General features: G+C 39.1%; 2 protein-coding genes across 3 annotated transcripts in view; one reads left to right on the top strand and one right to left on the bottom strand.

Moving 5' to 3' along the window:
* Positions 1-861: 861 nt before the first annotated feature.
* LOC105005726 (kynurenine 3-monooxygenase) lies at positions 862-22,839 on the bottom strand. The gene is made up of 15 exons (XM_010863860.3): positions 22,621-22,839; positions 22,001-22,070; positions 19,203-19,300; positions 18,547-18,636; positions 15,461-15,509; positions 14,478-14,565; positions 13,707-13,872; positions 10,160-10,231; positions 8,761-8,882; positions 7,963-8,110; positions 4,581-4,638; positions 3,963-4,045; positions 1,771-1,872; positions 1,578-1,637; positions 862-1,252 (listed from the first exon to the last, which is right to left on the bottom strand). Exons 1-15 carry the CDS (start codon positions 22,690-22,692, stop codon positions 1,109-1,111), a joined length of 1,422 nt encoding a protein of 473 aa, XP_010862162.1. The 5' UTR covers positions 22,693-22,839; the 3' UTR covers positions 862-1,108.
* A 65-nt stretch (positions 22,840-22,904) lies between these two features.
* Positions 22,905-27,893, top strand: part of ide (insulin-degrading enzyme) — a 36,146-nt gene continuing 31,157 nt past the window's right edge. The window contains exon 1 of one of the 2 annotated variants that reach the window (XM_010863866.5): positions 22,905-22,926. Coding sequence is in view for 1 of the 2 variants with exons in the window: in XM_010863864.5 (XP_010862166.1) it covers positions 23,321-23,349 (29 nt within the window). In the remaining variant the exon portion in view is untranslated. Of the gene's footprint in view, positions 22,927-23,168; positions 23,350-27,893 lie in introns of those variants that run through there. The other variant, XM_010863864.5, reaches the window with a different exon arrangement.

Raw genomic sequence — 27,893 nt, 5'->3', positions numbered from 1 at the left:
TGAAACCAAGGTTGAACTTTTTGGCCATAATTCCAAAAGGTATGTTTGGCGCAAAAATAACACTGCAAATCAATGCATTGGGGCGGTTTTTCTTCAGCTGGAATCGGGGCCTTAGTCAGGGTGGAGGGAATTATGAACAGTTCCAAATACCAGGTAATTTTGGCACAAAACCTTCAGGCGTCCGTTAGAAAGCTGAAGATGAAGTTCACCTTTCAGCACGACAACAACCCAAAGCATACTTCCAAATCCACAAAAGCATGGCTTCACCAGAAGAAGATTAACGTTTTGGAATGGCCCAGCCAGAGCCCAGACCTTAATCCAATTGAACATCTGTGGGGTGATCTGAAGAGGGCTGTGCACAGGAGATGTCCTCGCAATCTGACATATTTGGAGCACTTTTGCAAAGAACAGTGGGCAAATATTGCCCCGTCAAGATGTGCCATGCTAATAGACTCCAACTCAAAAAGACGGAGTGCTGTAATAAAATCAAAAGGTGCTTCAACAAAGTATTAGTTTAAGGGTGTGCACATTTATGCAACCAGGTTATTGTGAGTTTTTATTTTTTATATTTATCCAACAAAATCGTTCCCAAAAATACTTCACCAAGAGCAGAATGAATGTCTGTGGTCCTTAAGGTCCCCCAGTTATAATCCAGGTCATAACCTGGAGAAATTTGGGTGCAACCTCAAAGTTGTTTTAACCTCCTGACCATGAAGGATAAAATGTCATATAGACTGTTTGATTCAAAACACACACAAAAAAGTACATTATTTCCTGGCAACATGAAATTTCAGTCACAGACCTGAAATGGAATTGAGACAATATACCACAAATGAATTGGAACTGGGACAATATGCCACAAATGATTTGGAATGTTTAATTAACTTTTCAATAATATACATCAACACAATATGCCCCCCAAAGCCTGTTAAATTAAATCAAAGCTTACTTAAATGTTAAACAACTAAGCGTTCCATCAATGTTAAAAGTACATTATCAACATATCATTCATAATCGGATCACAGAACATTGACCTTTTCCATTTATTTTGAGGTGAATTGGGTTTTAATCACATTTTCTTGGTTGAAGTGGAATGACCCACAAATCCTCAGAAGGGACCCTTTAGGGATTGTACCCTGGTCCACAGCTGCTCAATGGCTAGGTTAGGCATTGTAGGGAGATATCGAACTAGAAAGTAGGAGCTTCCCGCGGCAGACACCGCAGCCAAGAAAAACAGGCCTTGAGTGATCACCTGAGTGGAACAAAATAATTGCGTTCAGTTTCCAACTAATTTCAACATTGACCCCAAAATCCCATCTATTCACTGGGATGATATTTTCAAAGAATGTTCCCTCCCACTGTCTCCCTCTGTCACTCTCCCTTCATCTATACATGACCTTGCTAGGTCACCTGTGGTTACAATTCATTCTCATTTTCCAACCATTCCTTTTCTGAATGCAGTATTAAGGTGATAGTCAGTTATCAAAATAATGCAGTGTTTTAACTGTACAAAGGGAAACTTTAAACACATTTGGTCAAAAGATAATTTTAGACTGCACAATGAACAATGTCCTTACTTTATCTTGCCAGTGCCAGTGTTTCACTGCCTCGTGGTACCTTGTCCTGGTGAATGTAACCTGGGAACCATGAAAGGTGAAACACAGAAACCAAATAAGACACAGAAAAATACTTTGAGAATTATTTACACACTGAAAATCTGATTATGCGAATTGTACTATCCAATTGCAAACAAGTGAAGGAAACACTTGCCATGGTGTATAAAGGGATTATTGTCCTTGGCATGATCATGTTGAGGAAACTGACAACATATTTTTGGAACAGAAATCTTTTGGAGTTGACGTGAGCCCGCATCTAAAAGGACCCAAAATACAGTTGTTAGCCACCTGTGTCCCAGATGAATCAGATTAATGTCATGTACTTGTCATACAAAAAACATTGTTTTTCCTGTAATGGATGTCATTTTATGTGGTCTTTTTTTCCCATTTCATTCTGTCAAACCATACAAACAACTAAGCTCATTAAAGTGTAATGGCCGCCAGTTTCCTGTCAGCATGTGATGGAGGCTGGCTGTCTATGGTCTTTGGATGCCATTAACTCAGTTTGAGAAAACCTTAGCCCTTAGTCGTTTTTTTATTTTATATTTATTACCAATTTTACCCTGTTTTTCCTCCCTTCTAGAATCCCTAATGTCCAAGTCCTGATTAGGGCTTGTTTCATTGCAGCAACTCTCAGCGGGCACTGGACAGTCAAAGATCCAGACATGTCGGCAGTAATAATTGATGATAATTAGCTGGCTATAATTGTCATAATCGAGAACATGAATCACATGGGACTCTTTAGTTTCTGTCCTATTAGTGCGTTAGATGTTACTTTGTCTTCTTGTGGCTTTGTGAAACTATGTAGATTATGTAATGTATCTATAAAAGCCTTATGTTAAATCAATTAAAATGGTTGTTAAGCTATTGATTGATGCAAACGGAAGTAGTATTCTATAATGTAAGACAGATATGATGTTAAGGTCACATTCAGACTTTCATTATTAGGAAAGTTCGTCATCATGCCCTCAAAATAAAGTGCTACATTATCTAAATTCAGCTTTACTTCATGTGTACAGTCATGACCAAAAGTATTGTTCTGTCAGAATTTATTCAAATAATGCACAATTTCTTCTAGAAAACGATTGAAATTATATATAAACATATGTATTGCTTTGATTGCAGTTGAAGAAAACAAAAACAATAATTAACTAAATCTTAGTTATTCCACAAAGAAATACTAAAATGGCCTAGACAAAATGATTGACACCTAGAGGTAGTTTGAAATAATTTGATTTCATGCAGGTGACTCTCTTTAATTGGTATTTGAACTAATTTGTGGTAAGTTGCAGGTTCCTGCAATATATAAATCAGCCATTCAACTATTTGTAGCTCAATGAGCATTCAAAAATAAATAAACCAAATAATTATCTGAGATCAGACAGGATTGCAGCCAAGCATAGATAATCTCAAGGTTATATGTCAATCTCCAGACACCTTAACATTCCAGTTTTCACCATACATAATCTTATCAACTAGTTTAAGGCACATGCCAATGTAGCCAACCTCCCTGCTCCTGGCTATTCAAAAGGATTTTTTGAAATGTGGAGAAGGCAACTTCAGTGCATCAACTGTCACACAGATTCAAGCTGACTTTCAGTTTCAACTGTCACCAACTCAGTGAAAGCAGTTTATATGGAAGGAGACCCACGGCTGAGAGACAGAAGAAAGCTTGACTGCAATTTGCCAAAGCACAATGGAAAATGTCGGAATCCAGGGACAATCTTCAGAGACAATCTCCAGTGAACAGATGAGATCATATTAAAGCTTTTTCGTAAAGCACACATCTCTGTGAACAAAAAAAATGAAGCCTTCAAAGGAACTAACACCTTCCCCAGAGTGAAATGTGAAGAAAGTCCTATGATGCTTTGGGGTTGCTTTGCAGCCTATGGCGTTGGGTGTCTTTAACGTAATGCATTGCATCATGAATTCAGGAGAATGCCAAGGCATATTGGAGCACAAAGTTGAACCCAGTGTCAGAAAGCTGGGTCTCTGTCAAAAGCCTTCCAGCAGGACAATGTACCGTAAGCACCCAGGATTGGTTCAAGACATTTAAAAAAATCTATGTTCCTGTAATATTAACAGTCTTTTGGAGACCAAATACAATGTGAATTTAAACATATTTTTAAGCCAATAACTTTGGCCATGACTGTAGCTTCAAACCAAGAAAGAAAAATAATTCAGTGAAGGATTACGTTCACTGAATCACAATTCCAGTTAGAAACATTCATGTTTATTTACCAGCACAAAGATATTTCAAAAGTATTTTTAGTAACATGTCCTTATGAATAACTGCAGACACTGGTAATGGATTTTGCATTAGTAGCCAACTAGGTGCTCCATTACTTCTATGTAGTTGTACATGGCCAAGTCTGCAATGGCGTGGTCATCTGGGACTCGGATTTTAGTGTACTCTGGGAGAACAGCACCTGAAACAAAAAGAATGTCTCGAGTACAATCAGTTATACTTATAGATCATTTCTGCAGGATCTTCATACCTTTAATCCAGTAGTTCCAAATATAAGACTAAAGAACCATGAAATGAGTCTCCAAAAAATACTTCCTATGTTTGATCAGATGTTTGTATCACATCATTGCTATCCCTCTCTCTATCTCTGACTCACTACTTTGTGTGCTTTGGTGAAATAGGGAAAAGGATGCCAAAAAACTAAAACAGTGTCTCTCAAACCAGGGGTTTCATGGCTAATAAAGGTAAGGCAGTATTCCACTTGCATACATGTAGTCCAAAGTGGGTGGGAGGTAAAAAATAAAAAGACATTTGCCAAAGTTTCATAACATGTCTTTAATTGCCCTAACACATGGGAATTCTGCTTGGCCAGAAACACAACCCCATTTAGTAGGTTGTAAAAGTAATTTGATGCCAGGGGAAATGTGAATTTTGTTGCTGTGGAGCTCTGGCTTTCAAAGTACATTAACATTAGTCTGAAACATGCATGTACTCACTGAAGTTTTCATTGAGCTGGTCCATGATTTCATCGAAAACAAGGCAGTCTTCGAATCCCTAAAATGTGTTTTGTTACACTATGTTAAATAATATTGAATCAACATTTTGGAAATTACACTGAATCAAGGTGTCAAAGTACTGTGTTAAAGTCTTAAGCACCTGAAAGTCAAACTAAGCCCATTTATTTAGATAGTGTTTTAATTTAAATATATATGTAATATACACTCACCTAAAGGATTATTAGGAACACCTGTTAAATTTCTCATTAATGCAATTATCTAATCAACCAATCACATGGCAGTTGCTTCAATGCATTTAGGGGTGTGGTCCTGGTCAAGACAATCTCCTGAACTCCAAACTGAATGTCAGAATGGGAAAGAAAGGTGATTTAAGCAATTTTGAGCGTGGCATGGTAGTTGGTGCCAGACGGGCCGGTCTGAGTATTTCACAAATGCTCAATTACTGGGATTTTCACGCACAACCATTTCTAGGGTATACAAAGAATGGTGTGAAAAGGGAAAAACATCCAGTATGCGGCAGTCCTGTCGGCAAAAATGCCTTGTTGATGCTTGAGGTCAGAGGAGAATGGGCCGACTGATTCAAGCTGATAGAAGAGCAACTTTGACTGAAATAACCACTCGTTACAACCAAGGTATGCAGCAAAGCATTTGTGAAGCCACAACACGCACAACCTTGAGGCGGATGGGCTACAACAGCAGAAGACCCCACCGGGTACCACTCATCTCCACTACAAATAGGAAAAAGAGGCTACAATTTGCACAAGCTCACCAAAATTGGACAGTTGAAGACTGGAAGAATGTTGCCTGGTCTGATGAGTCTCGATTTCTGTTGAGAGTCAGAATTTGGCGTAAACAGAATGAGAACATGGATCCATCATGCCTTGTTACCACTGTGCAGACTGTTGGTGGTGGTGTAATGGTGTGGGGGATGTTTTCTTGGCACACTTTAGGCCCCTTAGTGCCAATTGGGCATTGTTTAAATGCCACGGCCTACCTGAGCATTGTTTCTGACCATGTCCATTCCTTTATGACCACCATGTACCCATCCTCTGATGGCTACTTCCAGCAGGATAATGCACCATGTCACAAAGCTCGAATCATTTCAAATTGGTTTCTTGAACATGACAATGAGTTCACTGTACTGAAATGGCCCCCACAGTCACCAGATCTCAACCCAATAGAGCATCTTTGGGATGTGGTGGAACGGGAGCTTCGTGCCTTGGATGTGCATCCCACAAATCTCCATCAACTGCAAGATGCTATCCTATCAATATGGGCCAACATTTCTAAAGAATGCTTTCAGCACCTTGTTGAATCAATGCCACATAGAATTAAGGCAGTTCTGAAGGCGAAAGGGGGTCAAACACAGTATTAGTATGGTGTTCCTAATAATCCTTTAGGTGAGTGTATATATAAATGCATAAATATAAAAAATTTTTACAAATAAACATTTGCTTTCCAAATAAATTACTATAATAATTGTTATTTATTATGACTGCCTTTAGCAAATACTTCAAAAAACTACTTAGAGAATGCATACATCAATAGCATGTACAGTATCTCCCAAAAGTTAGTACACCCCTCACATTTTTGCAAATATTTGATTATATCTTTTCATGTGACAACACTGAAGAAATGACACTTAGCTACAATGTAAAGTAGTGAGTGTACAGCTTGTATAACAGTGTACATTTGCTGTCCCCTCAAAATAACACAACAGACCCATTAATGTCTAAACCACTGGCAACAAAAGTGAGTACACCCCTAAGTGAAGATGTCCAAATTGGGCCCAATTAGCAATTTTCCCTTCCTGGTGTCATGTGACTCATTAGTGTGACAAGGTCTAAGGTGTGAATGGGGAGCAGGTGTGTTAAATTTGGTGTTATTGCTCTCACATACTCCCTCATATTGGTCACTGGAAGTTCAACATGGCACCTCATGGCAAAGAACTCTCTGAGGATCTGAAAAAAAGAATTGTTGCTCTACATAAAGATGGCCTAGGCTATAAGAAGATTGCCAAGACCCTGAAACTTAGCTGCAGCATGGTGGCCAAGACCATACAGCGGTTTAACAGGACAAGTTCCACTCAGAACAGGCCTCGCCATGGTCAACCAAAGAAGTTGAGTGCACATGCTCAGCGTCATATCCAGAGGTTGTCTTTGGGAAATAGACGTATGAGTGCTACAGAGGTTGAAGAGGCATCGAAGTGGTTGAAGAGCCATATGCCGCACACTGCATCAAATTGGTCTGCATGGCTGTCATCCCAGAAGGAAGCCTCTTCTGAAGATGATGCACAAGAAAGCCCGCAAACAGTTTGCTGAAGACAAGCAAGGACAAGGATTACTGGAACCATGTCCTGTGGTCTGATGAGACCAAGATAAACTTATTTAGTTCAGATGGTGTCAAGCTTGTGGGGCGGCAACCAGGTGAGGAGTACAAAGCCAAGTGTCTTGCCTACAGTCAAGCATGGTGGTGGGAGTGTCATGGTCTGGGGCTGCATGAGTGCTGCTGGCACTGGGGAGCTACAGTTCATTGAGGGAACCATGAATGCCTACATGTACAATGACTTACTGAAGCAGAACATGATCCCCTCCCTTCAGAGACTGGGCCACAGGGCAGTATTCCAACATGATAACGACCCCAAACACACCTCCAAGATGACCACTTTCTTGCTAAAGAAGCTGAGGGTAAAGGTGATGGACTGGCCAAACATGTCTCAAGACCTAAACCCTATTGAGCATCTGTGGGGCATCCTCAAACGGAAGGTGGAGGAGTGCAAGGTCTCTAACATCCACCAGCTCTGTGATATCATCATGGAGGAGTGGAAGAGGACTCCAGTGGCAACCTGTGAAGCTCTGGTGAACTCCATGCCCAAGAGGGTTAAGGCTGTGCTGGAAAATAATGGTGGCCACACAAAATATTGACACTTTGGGCCCAATTTGGACATTTTCACTTAGGGGTGTACTCACTTTTGTTGCCAGCGGTTTAGACATTAATGGCTGTGTGTGTTATTTTGAGGGGATAGCAAATTTACACTGTTATACAAGCTGTACACTTACTACTTTATATTGTAGCAAAGTGTCATTTCTTCAGTGTTGTCACATGAAAAAATTATCAAATATTTACAATAATGTGAGGGGTGTACTCACTTTTGTGAGATCCTGTAAGTATATTTTGATTGACATGTGCCTATTACATTGCACCATGCTCTGAATTGAGCTACACCCGACCACAGAGGTCTTCCATTTTACATTTCAGTCATTTAGCAGACGCTCCTATTCTGAGCGACTTATAATTAGCACTGATATCTTTTACGATCCTCCTCTTTTCACTTCCTTCATGCAGTATATCATTGACTTACTGCATTCATCCCCTGTCCATAGAACGGAACCACGGCATGGGCCGCGTCGCCCATAAGGACACACTTGTCACCAAGGTGATACGGGGAACACTTCACGGACACCATGGCCTGAGCCGGCAGTCGGAAATAATCCCTTTTAAGAGCATCCCTGTGGGAGGAGAGAGGAGGGATACAGAATGACCTCTGTGATATTGAGGCATGGTGTGATGCATTGTCATCTCCATCACACGTGGTATCTCTGACACTACTGGCCAGGTTATGACTGGACTTGGGTTAGTAATGCAGCTTTCCATGGTTACAAGGTTTACAACATTACATTGATTGGCCAAAAGGGGGGGTCTACAGAAGTCTACTGAAATACGTTTGCTATCTCAAGCTCAACTGGCCAGATTTTGATCAAAATTGGTTGAATGTTGGGACATAGAGATCAAGCTTTAACAAATGCACACTGATTGGCCCAAGGGTGAAACGCCTTAGACACATGCAATATCTTAATTGGCTCAAGGAATGGTTGTCCATCATTTAACGTTGGGAAATATTTACTGTTGCCTTGTTTCTGAAAGCCCTTTGTTCAGCTATTACTTACCTCAGCTGTTTCCCAACCTTGTCACTGTCCTATCTCACTGTCAACTGCTACATCCTGTTCAGCTCAAATGAAAAACAATCTCTCTCTCAAATCCATGTAGCGCAGAATCAGTAATTTCACACATCAGAGATGGCGGCTGTGGATTAAGCTGCCCTGATGCAGGAGAATAAAAGGCGGAGAGAGGGATGGGGGAGAGAGACAAAGTCACTTACACTCCTATTAGTTGGACAGCATCCGGAAAGTATTTCTGGAAGAACTCAATGACCTGGTCGCCCGTGGTGATTTTTTCAAACTCATCAAAAGGCATGAACAGGGTGCAGGTGAAAGTCTTGTCCTGAGGACAAACGTAGGCAGATGAATGCGGTAAGCCAAAGAATAGTGATCTTATCACACACAGTACCCCCAAAACCATTTTAAGTTAAGTTCTCAAATGTGAAAAGGAAGTGGACATTACTCAACCAACCTAGTCGATGTTCAACCAAAAATAATGAAAGGTCTAAATGTCGCATTTTGACATTATTATAATGAAACATTTTATTATTTAACTTAATTTGGTTTCCTAATAACAGGGATTTGGTGAAACAAGCTCTCTCTTTCAATATGGACTGATGACTTCTGTTAGCTCCCTGAATGGCAAGCATATTTATGTGGAATGCAACAGACCCAGGGTTCAACACCCACTCAATCACATTGATTCCAACACACATGTCATGCCGATTCTAGTTGATGGATGTTGCTTATTGGCGAACCCATTTCCTAATACATTAATATTCATCAACCGAAATGAATAGCCATCATGGTCATGTTATCAGTGCCGGTCAAAATAACCATGACTTTGACTGATGGAGGTGAGGTGTGTTAGCAACGGCCCAGACATCCATCCATCCATCTTCTTCCGCTTATCCGGGGCCGGGTCGCGGGGGCAGCAGTCTAAGCAGAGATGCCCAGACTTCCCTCTCCCTAGACACTTCCTCCAGCTCTTCCGGGGGGACACCGAGGCGTTCCCAGGCCAGCCGGGAGACATAGTCCCTCCTGCATGTCCTAGGTCTTCCCCGGGGTCTCCTCCCGGTGGGACAGGCCCGGAACACCTTCCCGGGAAGGCGTTCAGGAGGCATCCGGAACAGATACCCAAGCCACCTCAGCTGATCCCTCTCGATGTGGAGGAGCAGCAGCTCTATTCTGAACTCCTCCCGGGTGACCGAGCTTCTCACCCTAAGGGATCGCCCAGCCACCCTGCGGAGAAAGCTCATTTCAGCCACCTGTATCCGGGATCTTGTCCTTTCGGTCATGACCCAAAGCTCAGACAGACCTGGCTTATATATCAGCCTATCCAACTTCATAGGTGTTTTAGTACCAGGGTATTTCACAGGTAGCAGGGCAATTTTTGATGTGAAAACAATTGCCACTGTGGACCGGAGCGCAAATGTACTCTTAACTGGTTTCAAACAGAACTGCAGGTATTAATAGTTTGCTTCAGTTGATTGGATGTGTGGAAATCACAGTTTCAGATGTGAAGTGATGTAAGGGAAGAAAATATTTTTAGAGACTAGATGAAGTGAACATGTAGCTCTGGACCAGGAAGGTCAAACACAGGGTCAATTTTATACTCACCAAGTTGGGTAGAGCAATCATCATGAACGTGTTGCGAGGCCAAATGTGCAGGTGATTGGGTCTCATGGCAAACTGAGAGCAAAGCATAAGATAGGGGTTACTGTTATTACTGTTTTAAGACGACTTAAAGCAGACACAGCAGCATCAACCTAAAGGGGAGCCCCTGGACATGCCTGCTGCTCCAAATGAATGACATACATCAAATTGGAGAAAGATGGACTTGTTTCAGTCAGACAGTCTGATGAGATCTTCCCCTCTAGCTAGGTTATGATGGCCAGCTGTCTATAACAGCAGTACATTGGCAGTTCAAAGGCATGAAAGAAAACAATGTTTATTTTGATGGGCTAAATAAACAGAAATAACCATCCCTGCCCGTTCAGCCAACAATGATTTGCCTGAACCCCAAGTCTTGTACAAGTGTGAAGACAACCCTGGGGTGCTCATCACCTTGAAATATTGTCTCAAAGGCCAGTGTGAACAAACCAGTGTCATTTTAACTAGGATAGCAGACCGCATGAGAAATTACACATTTACCAGAAATATTAATATACATTTATTTAATTAATACACAATAAGTAGTAAACATATGGATGTCCCCAGGATGCACAGAGAACACGGTGTTCTCGCTCCCTCCTTCAAAACACAGCTGTCCTGAATTAAGAGGATGGAAATAGCTTCACAGTGTAGCATAACCAAAAAATGTAACGGGAAAAACTGATTCATGAGAAAAACTGAATGATCCTCTTGGCACTCTACAAAGTCCCACTCCAGAGCATGGTAAGTGTCACGGGTTGCGGGAGTAAGGAACCAGGCGCAGGTGGAATGCGGTCAGTTTGGCTTTAATTAAACAAAACAGCAAGCACGACCAAACAGCAAAAGAAAGGGCTGACTTAAGCAGCAAAACTACTGTACTCAATGGTTCAAACAAAACTTACACATAACAGCAACATGCCCAACGACATCATACACAATGATCCAAATGCAGGGAGCAGAGGGGAAAAATGTAAACACTTACAAACGATGTGATAGGGACCTGGTGTGCATGGTTAAAGACCTGGTGTGCATGGTTAATGTGACACAAAACAAATCCGGGATGTGTTCATGAGTGATGGGAAGTGAGAGTGCACGGAACGGTGGCGCTGCTGCTCACCGTACCGTGACAGTAATTCTTAAATCCCAATGAAGTTTCCAGGCAGGAACATGCCCAAGCTCAATTCATCATCAGGGTGACCAACTGAATCATCTACTCATCTTTCATCTGTGCAACATACAGTTGTGCTCAAAATGTGCCTACCCTTGGAGAACATATGTACCATTTGTAAAGAAAACATGAGTGAGCAGGCAAAACATGTCCTTTGTTTCTTATGGGATTAAAATTCAACTGTAGGTCATAACAGACCGGCATAATCATAAAACAAAACATGGCAAAAAAGAAAAAAAAATATCTGACCCCTGTTCAAAATTCTGCATACCCTTAGTTCTTAATACTGTGTATTGCCCCCTTTAGCATCAATGACAGTGTGCAGTCTTTTGTAAGAGTTGTCTATGAGGCCCCGAACTCTTGCAGGTGGTATAGCTGCCCATTCGTCTTGGCCTCCAGGTCATGCAAAGTCTTTGGTCGTCTTGCATGAACCACACGTTTGAGATCTCCCCAGAGTGATATTAAGGTCTGTGATGGCCACTCTAGAACCTTCACTTTTTTCTGCTGTAACCACTGGAGGGTCAACTTGGCCTTGTGCTTTGGGTCACTGTTGTGCTGGATATCCAAAAGTGTCCCACACACAGCTTTTGTGCAGAACAATGCAAATTGTTCATCAATTTTCACAAGATTCCCCGGTCCTTTAGAACTCACACACCATCAAAACATCAGTGAGCCACCACCATGCTACACAGTGGGGATGGTATTATGTTCACTATAGGACTTGTTGACCCCTCTCCAAACATAACGCTTATGGTTGTGACCATAAAGCTCTATTTTGGTCTCGTCAATCCATATTACAGTGCCAGAGGCTGTGAGGTGTGTTAAGGAGTTGTCGGGCATATTGTAACCAGGCTTTTTTGTGGCATTGGCACAGTAAAGGCTTGTTTCTGGCAACTCGACCATGCAGCTCATTTTTGTTCAAGTATTGTCTTATTGGTCTCCTTGAAACAACCACACTGTCCATTTCTAGAGTAGCCTATATTTCCCCTGAGGTTACCTGTGGGTTTTTCTTTGTATCCCGAACAATTCTTCTGGCAATTTTGGCAGAAATCTTTCTTGGTCTACCTGACCTTGGCTTGGTATCAAGAGATCCCCACATTTTTCACTTCTAAATAAGTGATTGAACAGTGATGGAAAGTGATTGAACAGTACTGGCTCAGCAACCCCATGGCTCATATCTAGCCTGCTCAGTGCATCCACATGAGAGCTAACAAACTCATTGGCTATTTACACACAGATACTAAGATACAATTTAAAAATCCACAGGTGTGGGAAATTCACATTTGATTGCCATTTTCGCCTGCGTGTGTCACCTTGTGTGTCTGTAACAAGGCCAAACATTCAAGGGTATGTAAACTTTTGATTAAGGCTATTTGGGTGATTTCTGATATCATTATGATTTAAAAAGGAGCCAAACAACTAGGTGATGATAAATGGCTTCATATGATCATTATCCTTAAATAAACATTTTTTTTTTGCATTATCATATTTCTAAATCAATGCCAAAATTTTACAATTTCTGCCAGGGTATGCAAACTTATGAGCACAACTGTATATACAGTGAACAGCAATTTTCAACCCTCCACATTCAGGGGCATTGATAATATTGAGTGAAATAATCAATGCCTTTGAAATGTTGTTATATCTTACCCCTGATTGGTGCTTTTGAAGAACCTTATTCTGGATTTGCTTTGAATATTTCCTTGTGTTCATGATGTCATTTTTTAAAGAATTGTACTAACCAACTGTGGGACCTGTGGATTTAACCTGAAACCATGTGGAACACCTTAACCACACACAGGTGGAATCCAATCAACTAATGTGACTTCTAGGGATATTTGGTGGAACCACAGCTCATTCATGGGTATCTTAGAAACAGGGTTATTACTTATGCAATCAATTATTATGTGCCTTATATTTGTAATTAATTTAATACAATTTGCTGATTTTATTTTTCAATTTGTCATTATGGACTTGTGAGGATCAGAGGCAATTACTGCTAATTCAACCCATTTTGCTTTCATGTCACAATAGAATAAAATGTGGAAAAGAACAATTTGGGCATATTGCTTGTCTGCATAGGTATGCCCAGAATATAAGAAAACACCTGACTCCTAATGAAATATTATGGTTTTATTTTGTTGGCTTTCTTTCAAATTCTTTGATTGTTTCATTGAGCCTTAGTGCACTTCCATTGGTTCCATCACGAGCGAGCTCATTCCAGCACCGGCAGAGCTAATTCAATACAATCATATTCATTATAATCTTAAAAGGCTAAAGAGATCCGAGCACTTAGACTATTTGTGAATACGACCAGTCTTATGTCTGACTGGACAAAGAACCAACCTCTCCGTTGATGGGGGGCATGGTGAGCTCCAGGTATCCATGAGGGATGTATGTCTGACTGTAGTTGAAACGACTCTGGCGGAGGAACTGTTTCCGGACGGCTGAGAACGCTCCATCACACCCCACAATCAAGTCAGCACTGATTTCTTTCTTTGCACCATTCGCCCTAAGACAGTACGATATATCCATAGATAAATTCATGAGCCTTTTTCTCTAGTCAACAGTGTGTAATGAATTACATGTTAAAATGTCTATGTAAAATAAGTTTCGTCAGAATACAATTGATTGCAAACATGGCTTGAGCACTTACGGTCTAACATAAAGATGGGATTTTTACTATAAAAAATTATAATTTAAACCTCCCATTTTGGGCAGATGTGTAATATGTTTATTTTTATGTAAGTAGAATCACTATCACAACATTTGGCCATGACATTACACTTTTGAATGTGAATTTGGTTTTGATGATATGAGGAACAAATAAGCACATACTGTATATGAAATAGTGCAACATTTTTGAGGACCTTTTTTGGCTCAGCAGCATCCCTTTTATAATCAGTGGCCACACATTGCAGACTGCATATTTAATGTTGGAAAGTGCTAATTCTCACAGCAGTACAGAGCATCAAGGGAACTTACTGCTAATTTGGTTTTAAAATGTATACCACAGTAACTCAAGGCAACTAAATTACAGACTAAGAAGTCATAAAAGCCTCACACATGAGAGAACGAATGTAACTGCGTGTGTGTGTGTGTTTAGTAATTATTTACCTGACAAAGGTCATCTCCCCTGTTTCAGTGCTCCAGTCATGTAGTTTGTGGACGAAGTTCAGTTTTGTGTTTGGATACATCTCTGCCGCTGTGGTTACAAAACAGAGCATTACAAAGGTATCTTGAATCAAGGTCAATACATAACAATGCTTAAACGTTGACTTACATGACTTTGCAAAAAGAAACGCCATACCTTACCATTGTTACAAGTTTGTATAAACACGGATGTCTGTCTGTCAATTAACCCAATCTAGAGCTGTTTCATGACTTTCACATTTACCGTTTTGTTCTAAGAGGCTAGTAAACTTAAAACTTAACGACTTAAGGTGTTTTAATGTGTCCACATCAACCAAGTTGACATGTTGATCGTCAGAGGTTATCCAATGCGCCTGTACGGTCGTACTATGGATAACATACCATACTATGGATAACATACACTATTGGAAAATCAATTGCCGAAATCCTTGTATGTCTCCGAGTGAGAAGGGCAATGCTCTCTCTAACCAATTATCTCAACCTCAAGACTGGAGCTTCACTTAATATTAGGCAAACATTTTCTAAGCCAGAAAAAGCCCTTTACAAACCCCTAGGTCTAAGTCTACAAACACTAAAAAAAGAACCTGACAACAAATGTAAATCCCAGGGAATTCTTCAGTATTAAAATCCAGACTTAAAAATGTCTTTTGTTAAGTCAAGAGGAAAGATACAATGTCTCTAACGTATGACTTAAATGGTTTTTAGACAGCAAGTACAGCAAGCACATGCAATGGAGAGAAACCATTCTTCATCTTAATCATCTTAGAAATGGCATTTTTGAGGTACAAAAAAACATAACCTATTGCAGTTTTAGATGAATGGATAAACATGTAGCGTTTCAATAGGCACGTTTCAATAAGAACATGTCATATTAAAATATTAATATTTTTACTGAATATGCTAATTCTGTTTAAATATTAACTGAATTAGCATATCCATTCACCTACCTGACAACAGTTCTTTGTTGAGGTTGGCCCTGTCGACTGAAAGGATGTACTGAAAAGAGAACAGGGTGTTAAATCAGCTCAACTGTGTCCGATAAGAGGACACTAACACTACCCCTTTTTTGTCTATTGTATGGTATGAAGCACTATGTTCATTTTGCTTAAAATCACCTTCTAAAGTGTTATCCCATCACTGCAGTCTACAACTGATGTCCCCAAAAATAATGATGACAGGACAACAATACAGCACTCCCATAGTGGGAGACTGATTAAGGGCAACTTTTCATCTTTCTATATCATGTCCTTTGTATTTGAACACCACTTCTTTCCCCCGGGGTTACATGAATACTTCTGTAATGAGCTCTGCATATCACCCTACATCCCTCCACTCATCACCACTCACCTCACCAAACACCCCTTTATTATTTTCCTTTTCATAACCTATTACTTTCTGAGCAAAGTGGGCTACACTGAAAACACTGACCACTTAACAACAAAATAAGACAAAGGTTAAAGCATCCCCAAAACTAGACACTCTACGGCTCTGTAAAGAATACCTCAAATTTAACACACAGCTGACTCAGGTTCTCAGGGTTTGAATAATCATCTAAAAATTGTGATTGTACAGCAAGTGTTCGTTTGAAAGGGAAAATATTCTAGAGTGGAATACAGGACTGCTAAATTTGAGGGTTGTCCGTCAAAATAAACCTCTTCCCTGTCACACACTAGCATAATGATTAACAAAGTCCCATTGGGATTGAAGAGGTCCTGTTGATTTAGTTAGCACAGCCAAGGCCACTGACCATGTGTATGTTATGCACTTCCAATTATGAAATAGGACTAAAGTGGTTTGTCACAGGAATGAGAGCTTTTGCCAAATCTATGCAGAGTGCCGTTAAAAAACAGCTTATTATAGGTTGATCTGGAATCGGAGTGCCACATGCTTCCCCTTTTCAAATGCTCACCACAATTCAAGAATAACCATTTCAGATGGTATTATACGGTAAAGCCACAGATGGCCCATCGAATGTAGAAAGTGTTTGCTTGTTGTATACACTTCCCGTGGGTAGAGGTAGCCTGGTGACTGGGCAGTGGGTGGGAATGGAGTGGCACTCCAATGGAGATGGATCAACTTTGTGTGTGGGGAGGGGGGGTTTCCATCGAGGAAACAAAACCAACATTTCGAAAAGTTGTGTCATTTGGAAGGTGTGCATGGCATATTTAGTTATTGCACACGTACACTTCACAAAGACGTTAATTACCAGAAAAAATATAATACATGCTAGAATGTCCCAGTAGTATCTACTGTAGGTAGCCCATGCTAGAATGTCCCAGTAGTATCTACTGTAGGTAGCCAATGCTAGAGCGTCCCAGTAATATCTACTCTAGGTAGCCCATGCTAGAATGTCCCAGTAGTATCTACTGTAGGTAGCCAATGCTAGAACGTCCCAGTAGTATCTACTTTAGGTAGCTCATGCTAGAACGTCCCAGTAGTATCTACTCTAGCTAGCTCTTGCTAGAACATCCCAGTAGTATCTACTGCAGGTAGCCCATACTAGAGCGTGCCAGTAGTATCTACTGTAAGTAGCCCATGCTAGAGCATGCCAGTAGTATCTACTGTAGGTAGCCCATGCTAGAGCGCCCCAATAGTATGTACTGTAGGTAGCCCGTGCTAGAACGTCCCAGTAGAATATACTGTAGGTAGCTCATGCTAGAACATCCCAGTAGCCCATGCTTGGCTCTGACCATCTGAAGTGTCCGCTTGATGGGGACCTGTCCTGTTAAACCGCTGTATGGTCTTGGCCACCGTGCTGCAACTCAGTTTCAGGGTCTTGGCAGTCTTCTTAAAGCCTAGTCCATTTTTATGTAGAGAACCAAATCTTTTTTTCAGATCCTCAGAGAGTTGGCATGGCACCCCAACTTCCAGTGACCAGTATAGGGAGTATGTGAGAGTGATAACACCAAATTTAACACACCTGCTCCCCATTCACACCTGAGACCTTGTAACACTAACAAGTCACATGACACTTGTCATGTGAAAATTGCTAATTGGGCCCAATTTGGACATTTTCACTTAGGGGTGTACTCACTTTTGATGCCAGCGGTTTAGACATTAATGGCTGAGTGTTGTGTTATTATGAAGGGACAGCAAATTTACACTGTTATACAAGCTGTACACTCACTACTTTACATTGTAGCAAAGTGTCATTTCTTCAGTGTTGTCACATGAAAAAATATAATCAAATATTTACAAAAATGCGAGGGGTGTCCTCACTTCTGTGAGATACTGTAAATTCCTGGAAACTTTTCCTGGAAAGTTGTCCAGAAAACTATGACTACAAAAGGATTATATGTGTTTAGACATTTTAAGTAATCTAGTAACACTTTGGGGTCAGAAATTGTATCTTTGGCCTTTTGTGTGGCCTCATCAATGGATATATATATATAAAGAAAAATATAAAGTCAACAAATAACAGAAAAATAATAATAATGAAAGACATATATTTAAATCAGAATACTAAATAAAAATTATTAAATTAGTGGATACCATTTCAGCATGGGTTTTACAATTATACATACTATAGAAATGTATAGAGTTATATTTTGCTATGTCTAACAACTATATTCCTGTTTTAATTGGAATTTTATGATGCCAAAATGGGGGGTAAATCATATGAACCTCATGGACAACATGGGCATGTATACCTTTATATATATTCATACATATTCATGTATTCATACATGTTATTCTTGTATACATTACCAAATGAACAAATATGAAAGTATTATGTTGGTAATTACCTATGTTTTAGAATTAACTTTTGAAAATGACCAGTAGCTTTCCCATCCTATGTACAGCATTTTGAAAACAATCACAGACAAATAAAAAAATTTGCACCTGCTACAGAGACTGTGGATAAGAGATGGGGAATAACTCAATTAAGCCATTGTTTGATTATGCATTTAACATACTGTAATTATACATTATTAGGCCTAATAGAACTTTGTCTTGCTCATTGAATTAATTATTAATCTATATAATGAGAGTTACACTGTGATGTGTATAGGCTTTGCAGCAACCCAATTACCTGGCCTTTCTTCCCATAAGGAATGGGGGACTGTGTCCCATTCAAGGAGTGGATCATTCTGGAATGCATGGGTATTCCTTTAGAGACAATCTGAAGAAGGAATCAAACTGGTCAGGTTTGTTTGTTAACCTTTCTTGATATATCACCAATTTGACAACAACAGTTGGTCAAATGTTAAAAGCATGTCTATTCAAACTACTCTAATTCAGGAGAGGGGATGTTCTTGGGTCTGAATATAGACTAGTCCATTCGGTCCATCATCATGATGACTGCCCCTGAAGGCTGATTTCAAAAGCTCTGGAAACAAACCTGACCCCGTCATGCTGAAGAGTCAATTAATTTTAAAACAGCCTTTAGAGTCTGTGACTGCCGAGGCATACATGATGCCCTCAGTGTGCCAAATGTGTACCTACTACTATAATATACTGTAATTGCTGACCTCCATTTTCAGAATATGTAATATTTGAGAGAACTTTCAGTACCGGGGTCAGCCAGGATAAAACCAGGGTTTACCTTAGCACTTCTAATATTTAATAGTTAAGAAAACAGCAATAGAAAAGAAACAAGTGACAGTCCGGTTGCATTTTCATCTCTTACATAATCATGAGACTAGGAATTGAAATGTTTTGCTAGCCAACCAAACCAGGACAACATACCGTATCTTCCATGCCCACATGCTTCAAAGCCTGACGACCTCTGTGAGACAGAGCTAGATTGATGCTTCTTCCCTTTACTATTTTGGCAGTGCGTATATCTGGACAGACAGAAAATTTAAACATTCAGTAGTTATGATTAACATTTATCATTTAGTCATTTAGCTGAGGCTCTTATGCAGAGCAACTTACATACATTTTTGATATACACTTTTAATGCAAAAGTTTTGGCACCCCTGGCCAAATAACAGGTTTTGTTGAAAAGAAGTTAACAACCTCTGTAGCAAACAAACTTGAACTATTTCTGCAGATTGAAATGCATTATTTATTACCACCTAACATTCTTACTATTTTTGCCTTACAACTTCTTCCCACTCTTCATTCAAATGCTTCACATTTTTTATGTTTGGTGATTCAAGGAGTTCATTAATCTTTACTTCATTAGACCACAGCACTTGTTTTCCGAGACACATCTGGCTTATCTAACTGCTGTGTTGAATACTTCAGATGTTGAATTTTCTGATGAAATCGTAAGGTTTCCTTCAGGTAACTCTTCTATGCAGATACACTGCACAGTGGACCAATGCCCCACAACCTCTGAGTCAGATAAACCTTCCTGCGAGTCCTTTGCACTGATATTGGGTTTTTGCTTTGCAATCCATATTGGGTTTTTGCTGACTAGTTTACGTTCAGTTCTGTCAGAGATTTTTCTTGGTTTTCAAGCTCTTGACTTAAATTAACAGTTCGCTTTATCTTCCATTTCTTAATGACATTTCAGACAGTGAAAATGGCAAGCAGGACACGTTTGTAAATATATTTTTTATAGCCTTCCCCTGCCTTTTAAGAGTCAATTATCTTTATTTTCTGATCCACAATCAGCAGATTAGAGGAGCCCATGGTTGTTGGGGGAAGTACATCACCACAAATGATTTCAAGAGTCAAAGAATGTATTATTGTAAGGTCTGGAATTGGCATCACCTGACTTGGATTAAGGCCTAATGAGTCATATACATTCTGAGATGTCAGTGGATCAGCTGGAAGGGTGCCCAAACTTTTAGACATGCCACATTTACTGTTTTATTTCTTCCAATCTTTTAAATTCAGCAAGTAAATAGTAACTGTACACTACAATTTGCAAGAATATGTCAAATTTCTTCACTGCAGAGGTTGTGTTTTCACAGAACATGTCATTTGGCCAGGTGTGCCCAAACTTTTGCATTCAACTGTATCAATATTATGAACAATGGTCATGTTAAAAAAGTATTAATACTCTTGATAATGATTAGCAAAATTGACTAAATTGAATAAAATAAACATGACAAATACAGTATTGTTTGTAAAAAACAAAACAACATATAATTGCTCACACTAACAAACTCTAACAAAGACTCACACTAACAAAGACACTAACAATTGCTCACACTAATTCTTATTAAGAATTCATCATAATACTGTCACCACTGTTTTCAATACTTTGTGCACCCTCGTGTTGCAAGGACCATGGTATGTTTTCTTTTCGCTATAAAGTTTTTTGAGATTATAGAACAAATTGATAAGAATTGTTGACCATATTTCCATAAAATATGGTTAAGAATGTATGATAAATGACTTAAATGATCTTTGATATCCTTTGGTCTGCCCTCTTTCAATTTATACTTAGGTTTTTAACTGGGTCAGGTCCAAAGACTATGATGACCATTGCAAAATGTTAATTCTGTATTCAAATAGCAAATTCTTTGTGGATTTTGAAAATCTCCTTGTGGCCATGTTTCACCTTCCTGGCTCCTGACTCCCTGTTTTTGGCTAAAATGTACTTGTTAGAGTTAATGATGATGCTGTTGCCCTTAACAATAGCTGCAGGACAAGTGTAAGCAAAAGAGCCTCATAAAATCCAAGATCTACCATTATTATTTAAAAGTAGATATACTTATTTTGGGGTCAAACCCACACCTAATGTGCTAAAAGCTTTTTTTGTTACGCGTGCCTAAGCCATTTAGCAAACTTCACATTGTACATTGTACATGTTTGTTGCTCTCAAGAATAAAAATGTTCTGTCTATCCATCTGAGAAGCCAATTGGCATGGATATTGTGTCAAATATTTTGGTTACACCAAGATTTGACCAAGTTCAGCAATTCCCCCTTTGTGATCCTTAGAATTTTCTAGCAGCCCAAACTATTTTAATCAAACGACACAAGTAGGTCCTCTACTAGGCAAGTGCACTTCTGTCCAAGTGGTTTTAACTGTCAGCCTAATATTGTTAAGTGGTACATTTAGTTTTTATTGTTTCTTCTCCATCGAATCATTTTTGAAAGTGAACAACTTTTTTGTAATTATTTGTTAGGTCACCATGGTGATGTTGTCATGACCATGGTTTTATACTGGTGTTAGTTCATTTTAATATCGCAGTGAAACAGGAAGCCATGGAAGGCCAAAATAAAAACAGTATTTGTAGTTCCTTAAACCGAGATTTACTTTACATAAGAACAATGTTACTGCAGAATTTAGTATGGTGTAGTTTAGTTTTTTGCCTTTACTTTTAATTTGTCTCATTTTTATATTTGCAAAGAACATAGCGCATACTTTTTTGATGATCTTTTAGTCATGCTAATAAATGAAGTGTACCTACTCGTCACAGGCACATGACAGCCCTGTAAACGGTAGACAATGCAGTCATTTCTGCTGAAGGCTTGTGAAACCAGGGTCAAATGTCAATTGTAATAACTTCCCAAAATAAAGGCAGACTATTGTGCAGTTCTTCAACATTAGAGAAAGCACTATATATGGTGCATTATTATTTACCTTCTCGCGATTCAAAGACCTCTACTTGAAAACCTCTTTTTGCAAAGAAGCAGGCATTCAACGCACCGACCTGAGAGAGAGTTGAATAAGTCTGTTAAAGGCTCACATGTTTGCATTAGTTTATCAAACAGGGATCATCAATTTAGATGTGTATTACTAGTAATACAAACAGTAATCTTGGGCACTTTGCTTCGTCAATAGGCTACAACATAGTTTTAATCAGTGTTCAATTACTGTAAGGCTTTACAACTTTTTACATGATGTGGGTCAAGAAAATACTGTTAAGAAAAAGTATAATCAATTATACTGGTTGTTTTAATTAAGTCCATTATTTTCCAATACATATTAATGTAAATAAGAATGGGGCCATATGCAGTGAAGTAAATTAACAAAACAAATGACCTTTAACCTCAAGAAATTAGTGATTATTACAAAATGGTTATAATAGATTAGTAGTTTATACATAGTGGAGATTTGTATTTCATAACTAGTCGAAATGCAGAAACATAAAAGCAGTTACTAGTTTGTCATCATAAGGTTTTCATACCAGCAAAGAATCAGCAGCCTGACAGTAACATGACGCAACCTATACGTTACTTTAATTTATTTTTTATTCTTACCAAACCGCCTCCCACCACAGCCACTACTTTTTTCCTGCTGGTTGATTTGCAGTCATTGGTTGAATTATCCATTGTAGTTTATGTCGTTATCCTGGAGTTTTACACTGTGTCCCGTTTACCTTTAAGTCATCTGGAACACTGAAATCAATGCGTGCTTGAGCCTATGAAATTAACGTTCTTGCTGGGACAGCTAGGGTTTGAGGGAGGAGCGACCCCGGATATTATATTGTCACCCTAGTAGTTGGTTCTCTTTCCGTCATAATAAAAGCTAAACAGACACTTCAGAGGAATTTCCCATGATTCAAAGTAGGTGAATCGCACACAATACTCAGATAACAACAGGATTACAAAAACCGTTGGATTATACAACTTTTACTACAAACTGCCAACTCGGTGTAAATGGTGATTATATGTTGTAGTTCACTACAACCAAAAACGTAAACTTGCCAGATATATTTTTGCTAACCAAAGTTGATCAACAGAAGTGTCCATAATTATGCCTATATTAACAAAAGTAGCCTATGCTTATACTAAAATTGTGTTGATCGTCACATGCACTATGAAACTCAGCAATTGGATGTTGTTTGACGTAATTTGTCATAATGTATTATGAGGAAAAAACTTTAGCGATAAAAGGAAACGAATTTCAAGAGACTACCTGCATACTACATTGCAGACGACCACCGCCGAGATTATTAATATGGATCTCTTACTCCATCTACTGGTCATGTAAGCATAACGCACCCACATACACTGTTTTTCAACACAAAAATTCTAATCAAACTTTGTCTCTAACGTGATTTTAAATAAGCCAGTGGTTTACCAACCTCTCCCAAGAACTCAAAAGGTTTAAAATTGTGATATACACATAAACTAGCTCAACCTGATTGACCTAGTCAAAGGTTAGTTTAATTAGTTGTGCTAGCTCTGAAAAGTATAAAATGGAGAGCTAGAGAAAACCATTACAATAAGCTACTCACACAGTTATATAACATGTATTTACAGGTTTTTGCCACATTTATCCAGAGGTTAACAGGTACGATGCCAAATATTAAGGTAATAGTTTAATTGGGTTACAAAGTTAGTGTAAGGGTAAGCAAGAGGAAGATAAATTCTGATCGCCCTCTCTTGGGAAAAAATCTGTAATGAAAGTACTTAAATTATTTTGGCTACAATGGAATATCATTGTGACACAAACCATTGCTTGGTCACCTGTTACCTGTCTTCCCATCTACTGGCATTCTGTCATCTTTCTCTATCTGTCATCTGGTGGTTCAAACAGGACGGAAAGCAGGACACACACACCCCAACAGTACCTATGTCTGCCTATCTCATTCTTTATAGATTGTTACCTCTCCCTTGTCTTAGTGACACTTATTGTACCCCCCTACACTCTTTCCATTTATTGTAACCAGAATCTTAATCTCTTTTTCGGGGCTGGAATGCCATCTGGAAAACACCTTTTCATGCTGTATTGAAAAGAAATGCTGAATTATATTTGGGAACATGTTGGTATAATGACAAGTTTAAAACCACAAATCTGGTTAATAAAACCAATATTACATTTAGGTATTAAAACATCTGCTGTGAAAAAAACAAACAGAAGAGGTTGTCACAAGGACGCCTACAAAGGCGTTATCAAAATGGCACACACATCAGGGATGCTCTAAAGCCATGCACTTTAGAAGTATGTAGCAAGTACTTTTGCAATTCATCTCCCTGTTTGAGTGGCATTCTAGGTGTGAAGTGTTTAAACTTAGAACTGCTGAATAATTTGGAATTCAAATATGACAGTAAATGTATTTTACTGCCTGGCAATCTGCCACACAGGCTTAACTATGTGGTACATAGCTGTATGTTGATGCAAACTTCACCCTCTTTCTCCTTCCAGAGAATACTAAGATAGAAGGGAAAATGGGTTACGCTGATTGTCTTGCTCTTCTGCTCTGTACTGTTCAGCCTTGAAACCTGTAGCAAATGGACTGAGCAGAGGAGCAGAATGACATGGATGAACTGAAAAACCTGGTTTAAGATGATAATCCCAATTAGGGAGAGAGGTTGAATGTTTGGATAACCATGCAGAGGTTACTGATGCCTGTCAGAATGGCTTTATGGTTCCTGACCTGGTAACAGTTGACCTGGTAACAGTTGTCTTCAGTCCTAACCTGAACTGTGGTCGTCAACTAAGGCAATAATTAAATGTAACTGCAGAGGAGAAACTCATCAAGAGGCTGGCCTTCAGGGAAACCTTGAGAAAACCAAAGCCAGATTGCAACAGTCTGCAGAGCCATGTCTTTGATCTGGATTTAACCCTTTCAATTTAAACCTATCTGGATTTAAACCTATCAATTGTTACATTTTTTGGTAGACGATCTGCAGACTAAAACCAAATAAAACTGCACCAGTTGCTGGCAGATCAACAAGCAATGGATGTTTAAATCTCATGCCTGTTTCCTATGGTTATTATACATCAGTCCATTTACTTTCTGCTGTAGGCACCATTCCATGTTGCCTAATCCAGAGAATGGCTGGTAAGGTGTTAAATGATGAATGTGACTATGTAGTGTCAGATAAAGATTTAGTTGAAGAGCAAACTCTTCCATTTCTGTGACTTATTTTTTTTTCTAACTGGCCATGGCAACATGTTTGAGATTCTTTCAGTTGACCCTTAACTCCTTTGAATTCCAGATTAAATTGTTAAGAACAATTCCTCTTGGCTATTCAGACCCAGGTGGCACTTCCCCTCTTGGTCTTCCAGCCGAAGGATCCACTTTCAGCTATGCCTCTTTGTGTTGGTTCAACATTCCAACAGAGTGCATGGATAGAAACCCTCCATATAGTGGAAAACCTGGTACAGATCATATATCATAACCTATGAGCAACTAGTGCTGTGCAATTACTGGTGAATGAAGAATTCCTTAGAGAAGTCAGTAAAGCCATTGATAACGTAGCCATTAACATAATCTCGTTCTGTCCAGTGCCCATCAAAATAGTACCAGACATTCTGTCTACAGCAGGTATTGTAGTTTAGTGAGGGACAAGTGTCTGGGCCTAAACCATGATCCAAGATATATATATTTTTATTAACTTTTGTATTTTGCAGGGTTAAATAGACTGTTATATAAACATAAACATACTCACATTTGGACTACCAATAAACAGGAGTGTTTGATTACAATTTCGATTTGTCATTGGTACATCTGTGGACCTCTCTGCCTTGTTTATGTTAAAATCATATTATTTTAGGTGCATTGTTTAGTAGCTGAAACTCAAGCATTTTAATTAACCCGGGACAACATTATATAATGCCAGTGCAACCTTGAAACCTCATGCACAAAATGTGAAACAGATGTTTCGCTCCAACAAACAGGTGTCTGGTGGGCATGATTGTACCTTTCAATCTGATCTCCTAGCCTCTGCCAAGAAAGTATTTTGGGGCATTTTGTGATTTATTTTTTATTGATAGTCAAATCATAGCAGGTGAGGTGGTTTGACTCTTCAGCCATGTTTTGGTGTTTTTAGTTGAAAAACTGAGCAGATGGAGCATAAACTGCCAAGTTACTGGTATTTAAACAAGCAAATGTTTTAACAATTTTTATTTTGTGATGCTGCCACAGCCTGTTGTACACAACTAGCTTCAACTGCCACAGCCTGTTGCACACAACTACCTTCCATTCCAGCTGTCATCGGGTAATGTAGGACTAATTTGAGATAAACTTTATTTAACACTTAATAAACACTTCCTATGTAGTACACTCTATTTTATATGAAATCGAGTTGATATCAAATGTTTTGTGGGACCAAATACCACCTCAAAAGATACAGTGAGGGGGCATTAAATAAGATGACTCCCAGGGCCCAAATATATGGTGTCTTCAATCGAAACATGTCTTTAAAAACTGTAACCTATTAAAAAACTAGGCCATTTTACAAGATAGTATCACTAGCCTATTTAAAACAGACATACATTCATAATTTCTTGTGTTAAACTGATTTCAAACCTAATCTTAATCCCCACTTTATGCTTAACTAACTTGAAAATATAGACCAAAAAGCATTTTTTTCCATATATTATTACGTAGTAGCCAATTAAAAGTTTAGGCTACATACAATGGATATAAACACACCCCTGTGAATATGCCAGGTTTTTGTGATGTAAAAGAATGAGACAAAGATAAATCATGTCAGATGTTCTTCCACTTTTAATGTGACCTATAATGTGAACAATTCAATTGAAAAACCAACTGAAATCTTCGAGGGGGAAAAATGAAAAATAAAAACCTTACAATAACCTGGTTGCATAAGTGTGCACACCCTCTTATAACTGGGGATGTGGCTGTGTTCAGAATTAACCAATCACATTCAAACTCATTAAATAGAAGTAATTACACACCTGCCATCATTTAAAATGAATCTGATTAATCACAAATAAATGTCAGCTGTTCTAGTAGGATTTTCCTGACATTTTCTTAGTTGCATCTCAGAGCAAAAGCCATGGTCCGCAGAGAGCTTCCAAAGCATCAGAGGGATCTCATTGTTGAAAGATATCAGTCAGGAGAAGGGTACAAAATAATTTCCAAAGCATTAGATATACCATGGAACACAGTGAAGACAGTCATCATCAAGTGGAGAAAATATGGCACAACAGAGACATTACCAAGAACTGGACGTCCATCCAAAATTTATGAAATGACGAGAAGAAAACTGGTCAGGGAGGCTTCCAAGAGGCCTACAGCAACATTAAAGGAACTGCAGGAATTTCTGGCAAGTACTGGCTGTGTGCTACATGTGACAACAATCTCCTGTATTCTTCATATGAATGGGCTATGGGGAAGGTTGGCAAGACGGAAGCCTTTTCTTACAAAGAAAAACATCCAAGCCCGGTCGGAATTTGCAAAAACAAACATCAAGTCCCCCAAAAGCATGTGGGAAAATGTGTTATGTTCTGATGAAACCAAGGTTGAACTTTTTGGCCATAATTCCAAAAGGTATGTTTGTCGTAAAAACAACATTGCACATCACCCAAAGAACACCATACCCACAGTGAAGCATGGTGGTGGTAGCATGCTTTGGGGCTGTTTTTCTTCAGCTGGAACCGGGGGCCTTAGTCAGGGTGGAGGGAATACCAGGTAATTTTGGCACAAAAACTTCAGGCGTCCATTAGAAAGCTGAAGATGAAGTTTACCTTTCAGCATTACAACCTAAAGCACACATCTAAATCCACAATAGCATGGCTTCACCAGAAGAAGATTAACATTTTGGAATGGCCCAGC

The sequence above is a fragment of the Esox lucius genome, chromosome 6, assembly GCF_011004845.1.
Source record: "Esox lucius isolate fEsoLuc1 chromosome 6, fEsoLuc1.pri, whole genome shotgun sequence".
NCBI lineage: Eukaryota > Metazoa > Chordata > Actinopteri > Esociformes > Esocidae > Esox > Esox lucius.
The sequence above is the reverse complement of the archived record's forward strand: the minus strand, read 5'-3'. Positions and strand labels throughout refer to the sequence as shown.